Source organism: Athene noctua, chromosome 12 (assembly GCF_965140245.1).
Source record: "Athene noctua chromosome 12, bAthNoc1.hap1.1, whole genome shotgun sequence".
Lineage (NCBI taxonomy): Eukaryota > Metazoa > Chordata > Aves > Strigiformes > Strigidae > Athene > Athene noctua.
In genome coordinates this window covers 16,707,850-16,724,435 of record NC_134048.1, presented here as the reverse complement: position 1 = coordinate 16,724,435, position 16,586 = coordinate 16,707,850, and the positions used below count along the sequence as shown (strand labels likewise).

Sequence of the window (16,586 nt, the reverse complement as noted above, 5' to 3'; positions counted from 1 at the left end):
CAATGAATTACTCAGATGTAACAAGACCTGTTAATAGCCTCCCCCCTTTGAAATAGTCCTAGCAGTGTGAACTTCTTTCTTCCTGTTTAATAAGACTCGGTAGACAAACACCTAACCAAATGTGAGGAATTTGTATCGGTCATTGTCTGCTGTATCTTACGTACAACCAGGCATTTTATTCCTTTATTGATTTTTCTTTTTTTGTCAATGCTTAAACAGTATTCTTTCAATATGAAGTGAGACTCATAAAAATACTAGATATAACATGTTTGAGTCAAACTGTGTACTACTTTATTCTGGTACAACGAGCTTCAAAATCTCTATTTCGGAGAATGTGCTGCTATACAGCAATTTTTCTCAGTTCCATGGAGCTTCATTGTAGTGAGGTCAGACTATGCACCATGGAGAAGAGAATTTTTATTTTATCGTAGGGCTAACTGCTGTGCTGTTGTAATGACCCTGAAGGACAGTAAAAGCTCCAAATAATTCACTTTATTTGGAATATAGTTCTACTGTGCTATAGGAGCTAGAGTAGATCTAGAAAAACAGAAAATATTGTGGTATATTTTTAATGTAAAACCTCCTGGATGCTTGTAAGACTGTTCAGTTGCCATAGCCTTCACTTTAAGCTTCCATAAAGTGGACAGTGAAGATTTCTTGAATTCAGTGTTTTCAGTGTATTCTCAAGGGAGAGACCTCCTGAAGACCCTTCTGGTAAAATAAGACTCCTCAAATTCTAATTGCCTCTTGGCCCAAGGTGGAACATATTAATTTCTCATGTAGCTGACAAGCCTCTTCCATAATTTCATGTGTTGTGATTTTAATTTCATGTCTTTTCTATTTTTTTTCTTTGCAGCAGTGTGGAGAAGTGTGAGGACTGTTTGTAATATTTGTCCTTCTTTTCTGCCCTAGTCAACACCCATTATTTTGCATTTTTCTGTGTATGATGTTCCTGTAAATATCTCAGGATGAAATGATTTTTTTTTTTAAACAGTAGGACACAGATTCATAGTCTGTGATCTGTCATCTCCTAGAAATGATAAAACAGCTGCTGAACAGGTGCATAAGTCATTCAAGCCTTGCATTGGTACAGTTAATGCCTTCTTTACTCACCCTTTGAATTGTATCCCAAATTTTTTGATGCGTTGTTCTGTTGTCAGGACCACTTTTGAATTTTAATCCTGTTCTCCACTTAGCTGGCAACATCAGCAGATTTAACAAGCATGCTTTTCCTTCCAGTATTGAAATCAATAGGTAATTTTACAGGGTCTAGAAAGATTCTGGCAAAGATCGTTTTGACATGAACTGAATGCTTGCATCAAAATGTATAAGTTTTGATTAGATCTGAGTGAATTCCAATTTGGATATTAAGAATAACAAGACTTGGTATACTTAGGTGTGTGACATTGAGTGATGCATCTCTTCTCTCTCCTGTCTGCCCAGTTGTTACCCGTCCCAGAAAGAAGCTGATTGCTTTGTAGTTTTCAGTCATGACACTGCTGTAGTTAGGAGCTGTTTGTCACTTTTATGGTGACACTCAAAAGTGATTTGCCACCTTTTAGGCATGTACAGTGTTTTGGTATCTGCATCCCCAGCCCTGTACTTCTTTAATTCCCCAGGTGTGTTTGTTATCTTTCAGTTATTGGAAATCTTATCCATCTTCCACAGGCACACTGAGACTCTCAACCAGCTTCTTCCCAGGCCCAACCAATTTGTTTTACCAGTTTCTAATTTTTCCCTGTTGTACCAGGCTTAGTGTACCCTCTTGCTACGCTGGCACTATGAGCAATCAGGTAGTTACTTGTCATACTGCAACTTGTAGCCACCCATGTCAAGGGGTGATCAGTACTAGAGAGCATCTCTAGGAGGGACCAATGTACCTACACAGGATCTAGCCTCTAGGTTCAGCATTTCAGTGTAGATTACTTAATTCTTTCCTGGCCTTGGGTCAGCCTCATCTCAGCCCAGGGTAGAGGCATAGACAAGTAAAATAGCCCTGGGATGGCATAAAGGTGTGTGATGTTCACAATTTCATGCTTTATTTGGAAGGTGTAGAATCAGACCTCTTTGAGCAGCTTGCTTAGGAGAGACGTATTAAACCTGGGAAGTGTGATCAGATGGCACATACAGTACACACGAGGACTGCAGGGAGTTCTGCCAGTGCTTTCCTCGTGGAGGGAGGTGTGGCAAAAGGGTGGCAGACACTCTCTTGCTGCCTGTGCATACTTGACACTTCAGCTTTAAACTGGTGAGAAGTGTCTAACCATTATTGTAAACACAATTTAAAGTGCCCAGAACCTTCCATGGAATAATCTTCCCCATATGGTTCATGGTGGGGTTTTAGTCCTTAATCGTGTGATGTCCATGTTGTGCAAGTCATCTTTGCAACCCATCAGTGGGGACTTGGTTTCCTAGAAGGGGTCAAAGTCTGAAGTTAGGATTTTTGTGCTTGCCTTTTTGTTCCCAGTGGAATAATGCAGCTTGTGCCTGATCTCAAGAAGCGGCTTATGCTTCCTGATGAGAACAACTGCTTACAGGACCACCGTAAGGGTACAAGTCTCCTACAACCGTTGCCCAGCTGCTCTGCACTGCAGCGTGCAGCAGGACTCCTCACCACCACCAAGGGCACTAATTCTGTGTGCTGCCTTCCGTGCAAGGGGAAGCTGGAGATGCAAACAAAGCACAAATACATCAAATGAACTGACAGCGTAAACATGGGGAAATTGGAGGTAGCATGGCTCGGATTTTTTTTGAGTAACTGGGGTAATAGCAGTAAGTCTGATTCTGAGAGGAGTGTGTGATTAATCCTGGCATAGATCTGTGTGCTTGCTATTGCTGGGTGCAATGTACGAGTTGTCTGAGCAGCAGTTAAATAACTTCTTGGGAAGAAGAGGCGTGTTAAATGTTGCTTTTTAGTGCTGATGTTTTCAGTTTAACATAACACTGTCAAGAAGCATCAAGTCTGCCAGGAAGTTGGTAGAGAATTTACTTCAAAATCCTTAAAATAGCTAGAAGGAAAATAGTGGTATTCTGTAGCTGAGAAGCAGAAAAATGTGGTTTTGCTGCATTGCTGTTAACAAGAAGCTGTTCTGAGACCGATGCTAACAGTGCGAATCAGGATGCAAAGCAAAAGGTGGGCTCCTTCGGAGCATCACTTGAGGTAAATGTTTAATTGGAAACAATGATTTATTTTTTTTCCTTAACCAAAGCTGTCACAGTGGTTGTTACGGGTACTGTGGGTTGCCCAGTGACTGGAAGGTAAGCAAGTAGTGTCAGCACTGAAGGTGCTTTATGAAGAGAGTGGAAAATAAAATAGAAAACTGCTTGTGATTCTCCTTGCTTTATTGGAGTTAGCAGGAACTGTTTTGTTCAAGTGATGTTTAAGTATTACATGAGCAAGCTATCGTCCCTGGTAGCAGGAGATAACTGGGGGAAAAGTACTCTCTGAAAATACCTATAAACCTCTTCATGTCTTAAGTTCTCCCTAGAGTACTTTTGGCCTGGGTCTTTATTTGGCAAGGGGGGTGCGGGGGTATCCTATGTCACCTGGCCACATTTCCAGAGACAGTTTATTGTTGAATTGCAACTGTGATCTGCTGAGCAGATGAGCTGGCACAGCGTGTCTGGGGTTTATTTCCTGTACTAGCAGGTGAATGCCACTGGTAGATGATGTGACATCTCTGATTTTAGGTGTGACTTCTTGGCAGATGACATTGGCATTCTCAGTCAGACTGTACCTCCTTTTGAATTTCTGATAGGAGATATTTCTGTAATTTTGTGTGTAACTCCTAATGATGCATAAGAGCCCAAGAAAAAAGCTAAAATACAGACTTTTCCATTATCTTTCAAAATTTGTTAGGGGAAAAAATTTCTCAGCTTGATATGCATTTTGCTACGGGAGGCACTGTCTGCTGATATAACCCACAAAATCTCAGTACCTGGCACACGACTAAATGAGAATTATGGTTCTTATTCCAGTTTTTGAGTCATATCTGTCACATAGCTTTTGTATGGATTGAATGTAGTTTTCAGCAGCAGTAAATGTTGGTTTGTTGGGGTTTTTTAGATCTTTTTTTGGAGTATTTCAGAGCAGTGGTATTAACCTTTCTGAAGCCAGTGTACTTCACATGCTGGCAAATCTTTGCCCCTCACCAGAGCATCAAACTTCTGTGATGTGCTCTTGAATATTGCTTGAATAAGTTTGGCATCAGCCCGATTTCCATGCAGAAAGGTAAATATCTGATCTATGCTGTCAGCTGTTGCAGACACTGCTGCAGCTCTGTGAGGCTTATGGATACCTTATAGTGCTCTGCCTGCTTTTCCAGGCAGAAACCAGACTGCTGCTGTTTACTATTATGCACTATAACTGTTGGCAAGCTTTCAGACAGCCTTGCTCATCCTACCTCAGAAAGCCTATTATAATTTAGACTATCTTACTTTTGCCTTTCTCTGTCATAAAGTGCAAGATGTCTTGGTAGTATGGTTTGCACATTGCTAAATCCCAGAATTGAGTGTTTTTCTCTTGATTTGTCTGTCTCTACAGAAAATACTTAGACTTCTTCCTTTGGGTGTCTAGCAGGTAGGTTTTGGCCTGTCCTGTCTTCAAAGATTGTTGGACCATTAGCAGCCATCTCTTTTTTTTTTTGTGTGTGGGGGGTGTTTGTTGTTTTTTTTTTTTTTTTTTAATACCAGTTAAACCAGAGTTTCCCAAGGACCCGGTGCCTATACAGGTAGATTCCATTTTATGGAAGGCACAAATTGTCATAGTTCTTTCATTACTCAAATAGTTAGAAATGCTGGGGGTTTTTTTTGTATACTGAACAAAGTCAAACTTGCCATCACGTTTGCCAGGTCCACCTATGTGCAGCACCAAGTCTAGTTGTAATCTTGTACTGGTTGTCTGAGTGCTATGAATTTCACTTGTGTAGTATTTCTGTGTTAAAGATGTACGGGATGTTTGTTGTGTATCTTTAATGCCATTTCTGCTAGTATGGTATATGGCTTGATTCTCTACTAGTACTAAAAATATTTGGAAGCTCTGTTCATTTTAGCAGTCTTTGATTGGTTTAACGTTCCTATAATCTGATCAGGACTTTAAAGCTCGAGTACAGGGAATTAATGGAAATGATGGAATTAATAGGTGTTGTATCCTGCATTTTTATTAATTCTTAATGCAGATTATTCAAATGTTTCTGCATATGCAGCATAATCTGTAAGTCTAACTCGCAAATCAGATTTCAGAAATGCTGCTCCAAAGTGTGTCCTTACAGAAACCACTACAGCCTGTGTGCCGTTTGCTCCTGTTAAATGGAGCGTGGTTATATGCAGACATCTGGAGGGTTCCGCTTCAAATGTCCGTTTCTCAAATTGATCTCGAAACCAGCTTGCTCAGTCTTTCTGTGATTATAAGGCTTGTTGTATTTAAGACAGCTTCAGGTAGCACTAAATGCTGTGGAAAACAAAGTACATCTCTATGGATTTCATCCTCGGTAGCTTCTGCCAGGAGTTGCAGTCAAAAACCAGCTCTTGAACGCATGATAAAATACTGCACGTATGTTGGCTCCTTGGGAGAGCTCACCTAGTTTTAAGTTTCCAGAAAGCATGTAAAGCAGAAAGGGAAAGTGGGAGGGGTGGAAAGTCTTTAATCTCATTTGCAATGGCAGTTCAGAGATTACTTTTGTCTACATCTTCATATTTCATGTGTTTGCTATCAAAGCCCCTCCTGGCTGTTGTACCTCGGGCAGGGTGAGTAACGGGTTGTCTCCCATCTCGGCCGGAGGGTTGCCCAGGGAGTGACGCCTTGTTTGGGAATTTTAAAATGTGTTGCTGGATCTTAAAGCAAGGTCAAAGAAATGTGCTTATTGCTGGAGGGAGGAAATGAGGAGGTTTCTGATGCAACAAAATGCCTGCAGGAGCTTATTCTGCGGTTTTTAGCAGATCCCTGAGACGTGCTACTATGTGGGAAATGGAGCATTTCTGTAGATGGGAAGGGTTGTAAACGTTTTAGTGAACAGAAAACATGAGAAAGCTGTTGTGGGCAAATGAAAGCAGCGAGCCCTGTTCTGAAGTCTAAAACTAGGCCAGCTGGGTTTTTAACAGCTGAAGGAAGTCTGAGACTGAAACTGCTGTGCTGTCACAAGGTGTGCTAAATCCTGGGGAAGAACTTGCTGCTTGGTGCTCTGTGCTGACTTTGGAAAGGCACTGTGCCTTTGGAGGACTGGATTGAATTAGTCAAACAGTAAGCTTGGAACAGCAAGCGCTGTAAGACTAATATTATTTCTAAAGGTAAGTGAAGAACAAAGTGTGTTTGGTAGAAATAGATGACCAAGCTGCATGTCGCATCGCTGTCCTCAGCTGATGTCTTTAGACTTTAATCGGCTGATGAACCAGAACTTTTTGCTAGATAAAATTTTGTTTGGGCTAAGGGATTTTCAGTAGTTGAGGCTGAATAAAACTTACTAGCTGAAGGAATTTAAAGTGGGGGAAAAAAATTTAGTTCAAGTACTGTTCTAACACCTGATACAAAAAGCTCTCTTCAATAAAAAGTACAGAGTCATCTAAAATTGGGTAATGCTTAAGCAGTAGGCTGTCCTGTCCACCAAGGAGCTGCATGCCTGGCTTTCTGCAAGGAGTGTGTATCCTTAATAGCTCTGCAAGCAGTTACCAAGTGTCCCTGGGTGTTGTGCAGAAAAGGCTCTGCTTTGTGTCTGTGTGTGCTGATCTGTTCAGCTGGTTCTGGTCTAGCTGTGGTTTAGTTATCTGAAATGGTGTAAGGACTGACCCAGGAGTGCCAGCAGTATTTGTGGCTCTTCTTTCTGAAGGAAGCAGGTAGTTTTCGTACCCTGAAGTGTGGCTTTCTCGAAGAAAAGCACAAATCTGAACGTGTGGGTTTCAATATTACTGCTCCTTCAGGTGGGAAGGAACAACACGATGGCCAAGTGGTAGCGTTGTGCAGGAAACTGTTAGGTCTGGTTTGAACCTGTCACTTGGATCTTGAGTCACAACACAGCTGTGAAGATGTACTTGGCTTTTTTGTCTTTGAAAGCATTTAATCACTCCACATGATGTGCTGCCATTTAGTCCTGTTACCTTTTAATAGTTCCTGAAATGTTGAAGGTATGGATTATGTTAATGTAGCTTTTAAATTTTTGATGGACTGAAATAGCTTCAAAAATTAACCTTTTGAAAACACTTGGGTAGACAGGCTTTTAGCAGCTTTCTTTTTCTAGTAGTATGCTATCTCCTGTTCCAGTAAATGAAGAGCTTTGACTGATCAAGGTTACGTTCAGCTTCCTGAACTAGAACAAATGCCTCCAGCTGATGTTGGAGATATTTTTATTTTTCATTAGATCATCTGAAATGCTCAGCTGTTTTCACGCCAGTACGAAGGATGGAGGCTGTTTGTGCTGCACGGGTGTTATACCAATTTGTTGTTCAACATATGCTAATAGATCTCTGACAAACCAAAAAAAAAAAAAAAAAAAATTCTTCATGGTGCAGTAAGACTTGTTAACTGTTTGTTTATGAAAAGGTTACCTGCATTTAGTGTGGATGGTCCCACAGTCATTAAAACCTAGGCTTCTCTGCAGTGAGAGGGAGGATTCTTCCTGGTTTCTGCCAGACCTGGCTTCTCTCATATCTCCTGCCTTCCTACCTCCTTGGGTCCTCTAGGTTTTGGAATACTGGAGAGAAGCTGCCTATAAACATTTCTTATTTCTGCTTTTGCTGTTGCACAGATCGTGACAACTGGGTTGTACATGAAGTGTGCGTGTGTTCCACTGAGTCTACCTCATGTTGCAACTTCCTTTAATAAATACAGGAATGGTTTCTATTTGGTCTCCCTTTCCCTGTTTGTTTTGTGGGTTTTTTGTTTGGGTTTGTTTTTTTCCTGGATTGTTTTGTCATCTTTGACATCTAGTTGTAGTAAGTAAATTCAAGATACATTTGCTGAGGTGCTAGGATAAATGAAGAGACCTGAGATGGAACAGATGCCCCTTTCAACACTATCTCCGAAGATCGTAACTTCTTGGGTCTGATCATAGCTCCTTGATTTAAAAGAAAATAATAAATCAGCAAAACAAATGTTTGAACAGGGTTTGAGATCTGTATAGCGTTATGATTAGCATAGGCACTTCAGCAATTTTTTTTTTTTTCCCTCGTGTAGAAAACTCTTGGCTTACATCTCCATCCACCCTTTTATTCTGGCTGGAGCCAGGCACACTAAATAGTGATTAAACAAAAAAAATAAAATTCCATTTTTGTGCATTTGGCATTTGAACACTGATCAATTGCTTTGGTGGCATGTTAAGTAACAGCATGGTAGACAACAGAAGGGGCTTATTTACAGCAATCTGTCTAAATCCATTTTCAATGTATTGCTTAATATGCCTTTCCACTTTAATTCATTTTCAGTTTTTTAAAAATGAAGTATGTAAACATGCAAGAGATTAGTTTAAGATATTGCTGGAGAAGTAATCACTCCTTAGTGGTAAACAACTTCCAATTCTAAAAGAAAAGAAAGTGTGCTTGAGCTGAAATAGAACTTACGGGCTTTCTGTAGGAGTTAATAGATAAAACTCAATGGCTTGTGCACATAGCTTGACTAGATAATCATAATGAACTCTTCATGTTTTGAAATCTTGTTTTTGCATTGCTGTTTACAACTGATCATTTAAAAACATAAGAGATTTTTGCAAAATGAGAAGCTAAGGTAGAACAAAACAGAAAATTGAAAAGGCTGTAGCCTTGCTGACCTGTTTTATAGGGACAGAAATCCAGATCTGTAATGCAAATTTACCCTAGCCAGGTAGCATCGATAACTGCAGTGTTCAAACAAGGATTCCTGTGTTCCACAGTTAAAATACAGATAAGGGGGGGATGTGCTGGTGAGGTTTGGACAAAAATGTTTTATCTCCTGCTAGGCAATTAGAATTATTGAGAAATTAGCATAAAAGTGAAAATTGACATGAAATAGAGCATTACAGATAAGACATAGCGCCCCACAAATGAGATGCTTGTTTAACAGTTAAAGCAAAAGTCAGTCCTAGGAAACTTGCTGTGTTTTGCAGATTGCTTAGATATCGCAGTCTAGAGCGTCTGTTGAAGGGGTATCATCAAGTTATGTAATTTGCATAATTGAGTCAAATCCCATGCAGCATCCCTGAAGGAAACCACTAAAAATAGCAACATTCTGGTCCCTGTATGCTGTGTCTGGATTTCAAGAGCTCAGACATCTTTTAGAAAGAGGAGAAAAAAAAAAAGGGGGGGGGGGGGTGTCTTCCAAAATAACATCAATGTCAGCAACCTGCCCATTTTCAGTGAGAGACTCTGAACACATGTATGTGTATCTTCCCTCTGCCCATGATGGCACGCTGCCCACAACTTTACATGCTGCTCAGCTAATAGTGATGACATGAGCATAAAAATTGTAGCTGAGGGGGGGGAAGGCAGTGTTTTATTGTTCACGCTGGTTTTGGTAGTCTGCTGAAATTGCTGGTCTTGAAAGTGTGATTCTTAACAAGAAATAGGATGCTAATCATCCTGCTGGAACTACACCTTCCCTTCAGGGCTCTGTGGATCATGGGTGTTGGCAAGGTCACTGAAGCAAAGACACTGATATTCACTTTCTAGCACTGAAAGTCACTTCAAAATTAATGTTCAGACATTGTTGACAGAACTTGTCAGTGACTCACAGCAGACTTTTCAGATACGGTGTTTCAATAGCAACGTGCAAAACCAATGTAAGCATTATATGTTTGCTTGTAAGGGATGCAGTTAGAAATATTCTAACCTCTTAACATTTACCCAAGTTGAATTAAATTTAATGGAGCATTTCTGAATTAATTTGACTAATGAAACTCTTCTGCCCAAGACCAAAAAAGCTCCAGAATGCAGCATGTCTGTCCTGATCATCTGCAGCTATGTCTACCCTTCAAGGTTTTAAAAGCCACTTGAGAGGCATGTCGATCCAACAGAGATTAACGTTGTGTTTATCTTGTGTGAATCACATTTGGCTGTAGTTGTTCAATGAGCACTGCATGCGGAGGAACGGATGAGTTACCCTGCAGAGTCTTCATTTTACTTTGCTGGTGCCAACATAAAAAAAGTTGGGCCTTTTAAGTCTCCACAACTGAGAGCTGTACAGAGCCTGTTCCTCAGGACTTAAGGATCAGTAACTTATTCCGTGTGCCTCCAAAGTCCAACACTGCAGTTTGGAAAGGTCTGGATAATTGATGCGTGTACTCCATGGTTTCCCCTCTTGCCTAATTTAAAGTTTACAAATTACTGAAGCTTTTCACATGACATGTGTGGCTTTGATGGGGTTTAGCCTAGCCCAACTCAAAGATATTTTCATGTGTAAATTATCTTGGGTCTGAGAGAAGTAACATATTTATCTACTAGACTTTCCGCTGTCCACCTGCCTGATTTGGGCTCTGTACATAATACAGCAGCAGTCTCTGATTTCTTCTTTTTCCCTTTTTTTAACAGCACTGGAGGAGGGCGGGCTACTGCCTGCTTTCACTTGGTATTGCAGTGTTTAAATCACTGTGTCGGGCTCTTGCTTGCTCTGAGGGTATTTAAATGCGCATTGCTGACCTTTCTGAAGAATGTCTTGAAGCTGTGCAGAAAATTCACTTCCCTGTTCACAGTATCCTGTGTTGAACACACAAACACAAGAGGGACTCCAGCCCAGAGCCTGGGGGTGCTCACCCTGAGCAGGGATAGCTGGAACTGCTTTTTAATGGCTTTAGGTTGCTGCTTGGCCTGATGAGCGCTGGCTGCTTGGGTGGTACAGCTGTGTAATGGTGTGAGATACCCCTCCTGAAACAGCTGGTAGCCCAGTGATGTGGCTTCCCTCTGGAGGATGCTGGAGATGTTGGTGTGAATCGTTTGAGGTGTCCTTCAAACTTGTCTCCCATCTCCTGAGAGCCTCCTGTGGAGGGCAGCTCAAGATCCATCCTGTTAGTGTATTTTGAAAGGAGAGCAATCCACACAGGTACCCTCAACAGTGGACAGGTGTCTTCTAAGAGATGTTTTCAGGCTAGAGTTCAGAGGGAATGGGGGTGCCTCTGCAATCCTAGTTTAAGTTGCCTGAGTCCCAAAGAGTCCGGGGATTTAGAACACTCTTACCAGTGTCCTGTTAGGCAGCTGGGATGTCTCTTTGCTGGTGGGTCTCTCTCTTTCCTCTCTTGCTTCGGTGTGCGTGACTTCCCCTGGTCACTTCACAGGGACTTGGCATAGGGTGCTGGGTCACCACGTGCAGAGTGGGTATCATGAGGCTCAGAGTCTCTCTCCGAGTCTCCCTGTGTGGCTCCTTTTAGATGTTGTCCCTAGACACCTCTTACAATGCTCTCCTCTTTGGTGATGGGTGGGATTTCTAGAGTAACTGCTGGCAAGGGGTTTACACGTGTTGAATTGCCACAAATGGCAAAAGGGATAGTGGCGTTGTAAACAATTCTGGTGTGCTCGTTCAGTCTGGAGTGCTACAAACAAGAGACAAAAGAGACTTAAAATATCGAGGTTTCAGACTTGCCAGTTGTTCCTGTGCCCAGTATGACACTTGTGCACAAGTCTAGTTCTCAGAAAGTTGGCAAAACTCTCCTGGCGAGGAGGTGCTCTGGTCTGTGAGAGATTTCCAGGACTTTTTCTGGCAGGGGAGTATCCTGGAGAGGAAACTGGCTGGTAAACAGGCCTGGCAAAGCAGGGATCTTGCAAAACAGAGGCAGAAATGTCACAGAATGGTAGTGTGCTCTGTGGGTTATTTAGTGGGGATGATCGGGAGGGTGGCATGTTGTCTGAAAAATTAGAAATCACTGTGGTGGTCAGACCAGTAGATGTGCTGGACTGTTGCAGTAGCGCAGGGTGGCTGCTTCATGGTGCTGAAAATTTGATCTGGTTTACACCAAAAATAACCAAGCTGCGACTTCTCCTGACTGTCTGTCACACAGCTGTCATCCAAACCCTCTCACAAAAGTTAGCATGAGGTAGCAATACTCAGGTAAAGTTTGCATAAATTGTGTGAACATTAGGCCAGACAGAGCCATGGGTAGATGCTGGAGTTGGGTTTGCCTGCCCCTCGCCCGTGCTGTGCCCTGGCTCACCACACCCCAGGTGAGCATCTCAGACCACCTCTGCTACACCCACAAAGCACAAGCAGCAGCAAGCCCCTGTGGTGGAGAAAACAAGAGGTTTCTGGCTGGTGTTGGCATTATACCCTGCGTGTTTTTCAGGGTGCTCTGATTGCATTGCTGACACCAGCCTCAGATTGACCCAAGGACTATCCTCTGTGTTCGTTAGCCCTCCCAAGTGCTTTCTTGCTCGTTCTTCTTGTCACTTAAAAGTACTTTTTCAATATCAGCAGGTAGAAATTCACATAGGAACAGTGGTGTTTAATGGGATGGCTAGGAAACCACAAGGCAAGTTAAGCAATTTAGTTTGATATCTGATTCTGGTGAGTTCAGGGGAACCCTTCCAGAAAGGGAGAGCATGGGTTTTCACCACAGCTCTGCTGCTCTGGAGCTGCACTTACCTTCTGCGTGATGGGAATCAGCGAGGCTTTTGCAGTGCTTCTCATAAAACAAACCTCTTTCCCTCAGCAAATGCAAGTCTTTACCATGTGCAGTCAGAGGTGAAGACATTGGATTGCTGGTAGTGATCTTCATTTTATGTCCTGATAGGTGCAGAGTAGAATTCAGGAAGGTACACTACCAGTTTCTGTATTTGAGCAGAAGTAAGGATTTAGAAAACTAGACTTCATGTGCTACAGGGACGGTAATTAATAACATAAAAATGAGCTATTGCTTTTGATTCATATAACTTAATCAGAGTGGAAAATGAAAGAACAGATGATGAAGATGAAGAAAATTAAGGAATCATGGCTTAAATGTAAGAAATCAAATATGCCATCTAAATATAGCTCCAATAAGATTTTTTTTTTTAAAGTGATTGCTTTTCTTATGGCTATAACAGCCCTTTCCTGCTAACCAACCTTTTCTGGTAGTTGTCTGGTTTTCAGCACTGTTAATCGCATCCCATAGTGTGGTCCTGCTCTTCCTGTGCTGCTCTGAGTTCCTTTCCCTCCATCTTCCCGCATCATAAGTATTTTTCAAGGAATGGCCTTGTTAGTTCCAGGTGGCACAAGTGGAAGTTCCTTAATACTTGTTCACACCATGAACTAACTGTGTGACTGACTGCTTGTCCATCCCGAGTGCCCATCAGCTCTCCTTCAGCAAAAATAAAATTAAATGGCAGGGAGCAGGAACAGGAATGCTCTGAGTATTGATGTTAGTTAATTGAAATGTGTAACTGAGTGTCTGGTTTCATGGATGAAACTTGACTTCTGCCAGGTATGTTACCATCTGCAAAATGTCAAGAGGCTGAGTGTAAATCATTTTATGATCTGTGATTCAGAGGATCTAGATTGATTTAAAATCTCTTATGTGGAAAAAAAAAATGTCCTAATAGTTCACAGGCCAGCTTTTAATCAGATTGAGCTCTATTATTTTTAGACCACTGGTTTATTACCCTTTGGCATGGTATTACAACCAGCACAACTCAAAGGTTTTCATGCAGTTCCTTTGCTAAGGGTTACCACCCATAACAGAGCAGGCAGAGCACAGCATGTACCTGCCTTCAGCCACTCCAGTTCGCTCTGACATCTCAGCTGAAACCTGCCTTCACTGATGGTTTTGTAAGCTAATACACGGGGCACCCTTCCTGCTGACTCGTAGAAGGAGGGATGATACAATGGGGATAATCTGCAGAACCTCACAGCAAGGTTCACCAGAGCTCATCTGTCAGACTGCAGTGAGGTGAACTGCAACAGGCTGAAGTCTATGCCTCGGAATAACAAGTAAAATGCCCAAATGTCCTATTTTCCCAAGACAAATCTAGGCATGAAAATTAGGAGTTTGTAATTTAACTGTGTCCCACATGCCAAAGATGCCTGATAACCTGCAATGTTACTATGCCAACCATTGCTTTTTTGGTGGTTGTTTGGTTTGATTGACCCATTAGTGAGACTTTAAACCTCTTAGCCTCCAAGGAGGGAAGCTTTTTTTCTATCTAGGAAGTCTAGCCTGTGGAGTTCTCTCTGTAGGTCATGAGGAATTAAAAGAGAAAAACCTTTAAGTACTTTGTGTAACTACTTCTGCAGTAATGATGCTACTTGCGTTTATACCAGCATATTACAACATAACTGAAAATTCGTTCTCAGAGAAGATGTTCCCTTCTTGATGTCACATCTTGCTCAGATGAGGGGGACAAGTGACTCAGATTCACAAATCCCCAATTGGAGCAGACAACAAGTCTCCAAGTTCAAGCATTTATTAACTACCTACAATGTACTAATTGAACACACGATAATTGGCTAAGTACATAGAAAGTTGTGGCGAGCAACATAATATGCCTTGCATTTCTTAATGGAAAAAGGAAAAGGGAGATAGAGGGAATGGGGGAATACAGATCACCGGTCTGGGTTCCTGTGCTGATCCCACAGGCGAGGGTTCCAGGAGATGGCTGTCTTTTTCGCTGGCATCTGTCTTCTTCCCTTCACTGCTCTCTCCAGACAGCTTGGGGGGGGGGGGGGGGGGGGGGGGGGGGGCAGAGGTGGGGCAGGGAGAGGGCTAGAGAGAGAGAGAGAGACCTTTTTTCCCCCCTTTGATTTATACCCACTTTCCTTGGGTCCATCCCCTAGGTCGACCCACATAGCTACGTATCCCATGTACGGGGAGCAGTAAGGTGTTTCATGGGATGACGTAATTAGCATGATCATGACAGCCCTCGTTAGCATATTGAGGGGTGTCAACTTTAATATGCATTTCATGGATAATGAAGCAAAGTTCATTCACTGGACACATGGCCCTTGAAGTTTGCCCAGGTGCCCCAGAGGAGAGCCGTCCTGTCTCCACAGGGCTCTCTTCCCCAGCTACATCAGGCAGCGTTATCAGCTTTGGCCTCCACAGAATGCACCCTGGGACTCAGAGTTTTGTCTTGCAAGTGTTTGAGGCATTTCTTCAATCAGCCTCAGCTTTTGCTTTCCCAGGTTGTTTGTCTTAGTTTCTGACAGGCCTAGTTTCTCGTCTCTCACACTTGACCATAAAACCTACTTCAATATTTTATATATATATCTCTCCCTTGGATTTTGAGGATGTCAAGTGCTTGAGGTGTATCATGGTTTTCTTTCCACACACCATAGTCTCTTTGATCCTGAATTTGCCCCATCATTCATTTTCTAACTTGTTTCCAAAGCACCTGTTGCATTTGAATTTCAGGAACAACACTGTGAAAAGGGGAGCTCTAATTGTGTTCAGTGCAGGCTCACGCCTTGTGTAAGATTTGCTAAGTTGAGCAGCAAGAGTCTTAATAAATGACCTTTTAAATCTTATTTTGATTTTATTCAGGTGTAGTAGTGTGCTCATTAATAATGATCCTGCAATAGGTCCCCCATTACAGCTTTTTTGTTAATTAAATGGGACGTAAGATGTATTGGATGTTTTCAAAATGAAAGTGGGAGTTTTTAATAGATTCCCTGATTAACAATACTGGTCTTGCATGCATGATGGTGCCCTGAAAAAAATATCACTTAACAGCTACAGATAAAGTACTCTTCTTAGGCAAGCAAAACTTGCTTCCTCCGTCGCCCCTTTCAGGCTAAAAACTACTTGCTTGTGATGGCTTTACCTTAAGAAAGGTGTTTAATTTCCTCTTACAGGAAGAGGCGGCTGTTAAGGAAAGGTTTCACATGTTGTGTATTTAATATATCCATTCTTTTGTTTAAAAGGCATCATACCTGAGACAAAAGAAAGACCCTTACTTCGGTGATGGACAAAGGAAGAAGGATTGGCATAACAAAGAAGCTATAAGGAGGGACTCTGAGCGTGTAGGTATGTAAGATTACTATAAAAATGTTTTAATTCAGATTGTAATTTAGTTTGATTTTATTTGCTAGGCTGAGTGCAGAACAGCATGCTCAACTTCAGGGTCAAGATGATGTCCTTGATATGATGCAAGAGTTCTTGTGTGTTAATTCCAGTGAAATCCTTTTTCCCCAACTCTACAATAGCCATTTTGAGATGAAAATATATTGGTAACATCTCGGTATTTTTAGGATAGGTGCAGTATTCATTTTTAAAAAACTTACCAAAAAATGCATGCCTGTACCTCTCCCAAAAATGGGAGATCCAGAAAGGAAGAGGGATAAAAAAAGTGTTCTAGATTACAGCGTTCATGCAAGTTTTAGACCATAGTTCTGGGTTTTGTCTTGCATTGCATAAAAGGGCCCATTTTGAACATCACAGCTTTATACTAGCGTGTCTGCAAGGGGTCTACCTCCTCCGTGCAAGAGCTCAGGTTGTTAAATATACATATCCATCTGTGCTGAAAAAAGCAACAGTGATGAGGTATTCAAACCATATGTAATCTTCCTGCAGTGAAACAAAAATTCTGTAGATCCTCCACAGCGTTGCCATAGCCCCTTCATCTGTTTCTGATGTTAGAAGGAAGACTTTTAACTTCTACAGTTTGCACAGCTGAGTGGTTTGTAGCAAAACTACTTATCAAATAAAATTGTTAGGCTGACATGGTTG

At 41.8% G+C, this 16,586-nt stretch overlaps 1 protein-coding gene across 3 annotated transcripts in view; it reads left to right on the top strand.

Moving 5' to 3' along the window:
- GALNT10 (polypeptide N-acetylgalactosaminyltransferase 10) overlaps positions 1 to 16,586 on the top strand; it is an 85,506-nt gene that overhangs the window by 27,166 nt on the left and 41,754 nt on the right. For 2 of the 3 annotated variants that reach the window (XM_074915787.1, XM_074915786.1), the window contains exon 2: positions 15,782 to 15,884. In XM_074915787.1, coding sequence (XP_074771888.1) covers positions 15,782 to 15,884 — 103 coding nt within the window. The remainder of the gene's footprint in view (positions 1 to 15,781; positions 15,885 to 16,586) is intronic. The other variant, XM_074915788.1, reaches the window with a different exon arrangement.